This window comes from Apaloderma vittatum, unplaced genomic scaffold (assembly GCF_000703405.1).
Source record: "Apaloderma vittatum isolate BGI_N311 unplaced genomic scaffold, ASM70340v1 scaffold14090, whole genome shotgun sequence".
In the NCBI taxonomy this organism is placed as follows: Eukaryota; Metazoa; Chordata; class Aves; order Trogoniformes; family Trogonidae; genus Apaloderma; species Apaloderma vittatum.
The window spans coordinates 6,274-10,257 of NW_009692955.1; the positions used below are offsets into that span (position 1 = coordinate 6,274).

General features: G+C 39.0%; 1 protein-coding gene across 1 annotated transcript; it reads right to left on the minus strand.

Annotated features, from left to right (window-relative positions):
• Nucleotides 1-980: 980 nt before the first annotated feature.
• N6AMT1 (N-6 adenine-specific DNA methyltransferase 1 (putative)) lies at nucleotides 981-3,865 on the minus strand (the record flags this gene model as incomplete). The annotated part of the gene is made up of 4 exons (XM_009875588.1): nucleotides 981-1,170; nucleotides 2,205-2,346; nucleotides 3,033-3,116; nucleotides 3,775-3,865. Coding segments are annotated over 4 exons (424 nt in total), but the record flags the coding sequence as incomplete, so codon positions are not given.
• Nucleotides 3,866-3,984: the final 119 nt, after the last annotated feature.

Genomic DNA, 3,984 nt, shown 5'->3' on the forward strand with positions numbered 1-3,984 from the left:
ATCCATGGTGGCTACTTCTGACAACCATCTTTTCTTCCATTTGGTTAGAGATGGCTTTCAGAATGAGCTGCTTCAACTCTTCCAGGGAGGGAGGTGAGGCTCACTGGTCTGTAGTTGCCTGGGACTTCCTTCTTGCCCTTTTCAAAGACTGGAGTGACACTGGCTTTCTTCCAGTCCTCAGGCACCTCTCCTGTTCTCCAGGTTCTCCTGTTCAGAAATGGAGACAGCCTCAGCAACAACATCCGCCAGCTCTCTCGGCAAACGTGGATGCACCCCATCACGACTCTTGGATGTGTGTGGTTTCAGTTGCTCCAAGAAGTCTCTAACCCAATCCTCCCTGACCAGTGGAGAGTATTCCTCGCTCCAGTTTTGCTCCTTTACTTCTAGTGACTGAGATTCCTGAGGGCTGGTCTTAGGAGCAGAGACTGAGGCAAAGGCAGCAGTACACAATTCTGCCGTCTCTGCATCCTCTGTTTTCATATCTCCCACCTCATTTACCAGTGGACCCACTCTTACTCTGCTCCTCCTTTTCTCATTGATGCATTTGAAGAATTTCTTCTCCTTATCTTTCACCTCCCTAGCCAGACTAAGTTCCAAGAGAGCTTTGGCCTTTCTTGTCAGCTCTGTACACACTCTGGCAGCATTTCTGTAACCCTACCAGGTAACCAGACCCTTTTCCCTTTTAATTCCTTTTTAATACATTTATCTTGTGCTTGGTGGGGGTAGAGTTTGAATATTGACCAGCTCTCTTGTGCCCCCGTAGTACCTTTTACAGAGGAAAAAGTCTTCAGTGAAAGTGCAGCAGGGCAAGGTATTTCATAGTTCCCCCACAACTGCCCCAGGGATAGCCAGAGGACAACTGTACCTCTGACAGCATCAAATTAGAGCTAGTTAACATCTGGAACAAAAATAAATACAGTCTCTTCCTCATTTGCACTGCAATAAATCAGAAGTGTGGATGCATGTTAAGAGAGTGAAAATCTTGGCTTAAAAATTGATTTGACAACTTCAGTACTCTTCTGTTCAACTTTCCACATGCCTAGTATCCGGAAAAGAGCAATTATCAAGACTTCCTAAATCTGAGGATAGTAAGCATCTCTTGTCCTGCTTGCCTGGAGAGTACTCGTGTGCCTTCTAAGCCATCTTTCTTCATTGCTTCCAGAATTTCATCTGTAATTGAAAATGCAGTTTTAAAACTTAGCTTATATAGAAACCAGCTATAATAGGCAGTGTTAAAGTATCTACTCAACATAAACTGCAAAGCAAAGATTATAAGCTGTGTCTTACTCTTTCAGACAGTAATTTTTATGCCAAGTAGTCTTCCACCAAGAACAAATAAAGTTCACAGATTACTAACTGAAGTTCTGTATTTTGGTGTTACTAAGAGCAATGAACAATTAAGTTAATTTGTTGGACAAGCTGAAATTTGTAGTACCTTCTCTCAAAACCTACCTAATGAATGAGGTGTGAAAGAGAAATATTTCTTCTTAAAACTACTTGATAATGTATAACCATGGATCATTAGATCAGAAGGAACAAGTCCAAGTCTTTTCTCTACGCACATCACAATGAAAGACATCGCATTTCCAACTAAAGGCTTTTACCTGCCAAGTTTACAGCACCACTGTCTTCTTCCATGAAGCCAGGCCAGGCCTTTCTCATTAGCTGGCCCAGAAGCTTTACAGCCACCTTTCAGACTTGGAACTGAAGTCTTACAGAGCTGCTGAGGTCAGGACCTCCATATTACCACTTTTCAAACGAGTTTAGGGAGTTCGTAGTTTTGGTAAATTTGCTTGTATTTTTGCTTTAGCTCACCATACACTGGATGCAAAAGGCATGAATTCAGAAAAAGGATTCCATGAGGCATCAGGTTATACAAGAAGTCCCTCTGTAGAGTAGGCACCCACAAACTTGAAAGATGAGAAACACAAGAGTGCACAGCAATGCCACTATTTGTGTGATGTCTGCAGATACACTCTAACCAGCTACAGCATTTCTACCTAATGACCTAGAACACTGTATGAGTTTCAGTACATGCTGCCAATCTTCAATGAGCTGCTATCATCACATGTTATATTCAGCTGATGTTACATTCTACTTTTTCTTGTTCACTGAAGTTTGATAACCTAGAGAACATCAACATTTTGATGATTATGGTGTTAAATCAGGTTTGGCATATTTAATGGTCCAAGAAAAGTGATCACCTGGATTATTTGCTTTAATTGTGACCAAGTAGAATAATCCTCCTGGTGAAAGTAGGTCTGGAACTAAAGGAAAAACTCTATCCATGACTTCTCTGCCATTTTTGCCACCAGCCCAGGATGCCTCTATTCCATGGCTTTCCACCTTGGAAGAATGAAAACAAAGACTGTAATAATATAGAATGATGGGCACATCAGTGGTACTTTGAAGCACCACCTTAATCTCTAGCTTTAGGTGTCTGCCATTAGACATCTGACAACTCTGAATCAGCAGATGAGTTTATGCAGCAAAATTACCTCAAGACTAATTCCTACACAATGAACATAATACTTTTGTTTCAAGTTCTATTCTTAAAGTGAATTTTAAAAGCTATGTTTTTTCACATGGGTTGTTACTACTTTCTTGTTACATTTTATGAGCTTGTTTGCCAAGTGGAAGGTAGCCAGAGAATTCTGTAAGTGTTCATGGTTCAAATTCTGAGAGGTGGAGTCTACAGAAGTAGAGGATTTATTTTGCAGGGAACAAATGCATTTTCCATTGAAAATTTTCTATAATACCTGAGCATGCCTAACCAAAGCTTACAGTTTATACTTGATAAAGAAAACAGGTACCGAGGAACAGCAGCTAGTGATCCTTATTCCCATAACAGTCTTTATAATCAAATGTAGTAAGTCAATTGCACTAAAACAATGCTGTTTTAACAATGCTCGTCCTACAACATACTTCACCATTTAAAAAAACCTCTGCAGTTTCCATACCAGGGCTTATCTGTCATCTCTCCTCTGACAGTAGAAATGCCATTTTTATTGTGTATTTCAAATTCTTCCTACCTCTTCAGAAGGTGTTACCACATACGGTGGATTAAACAGCAGTAGATCAACCTTCCCATTTAATCTTGGAGACAGTCCTTTGACCTATATATGAAATTGACAATTCTTTCATTATTTTTTAGAAACATAAGGAATGCAAACATTTTGCAGAAACATAGTTACATAGTGTTGAATATTCTGAGCACTGAAGCCTGAATCAAGAACATTAGACTCTGTATGTTCAAGAGAAGCATCAGGAAGTACCCATGCACACAGAACAGTTTCAATAGACTTAAAACTATGCTATGCATGGGATGTAGAAGAGCAAAAGCCACATACGTGGACATAAAGCAGTACTTTACTTTTGCTTAGTTCAGAATTTAAGTTACATATAAAAAAATTGGCTTTATCATCAGTTAACATTTGTTAATGACCCAAATGACCTATCTGTGTCAACTACAGCTTGGTTCTAAAGTATGGCATTAGAGGAAGGGCTATGATAGTATCATATCACTGCAGGATTTTCCAAACTATATCTAGATAATTTATTTTTTAAATGAATTCAATATTTTTTAAAGGTTAAATTTGAATTTTAGAGCTTGAGTAGTTTCCCTTCTTTCAGAAACACATTGGCTTTTTTTTTTCTTTTTTTTCCATCTGTGCTTATTAAAAGAATGTTTGTTCTAGACTTCATGGTTACTTTTCAGTGTCTCTAATAAGTATTAGAAAAGCTATGAAGAAGAGATAGAAATATCTACCTTACCAAGTCAGTAATGACTGGCTGAAGGTGAACATTGTTAAGCACAGCTGTCTCCAGTGTACAGTAAGCTGCCATAGGGTTGATATCTGTACATCTAAAAGCAAAATATTATCAAGTGTAAGTATCTGGAAGTTTAACCCTGTGAACCACATGCAAATTTATGTACTCTCAAATAAAATATCCTAGGCTGGGGGAGGTGTGGCTGGAGAGCTG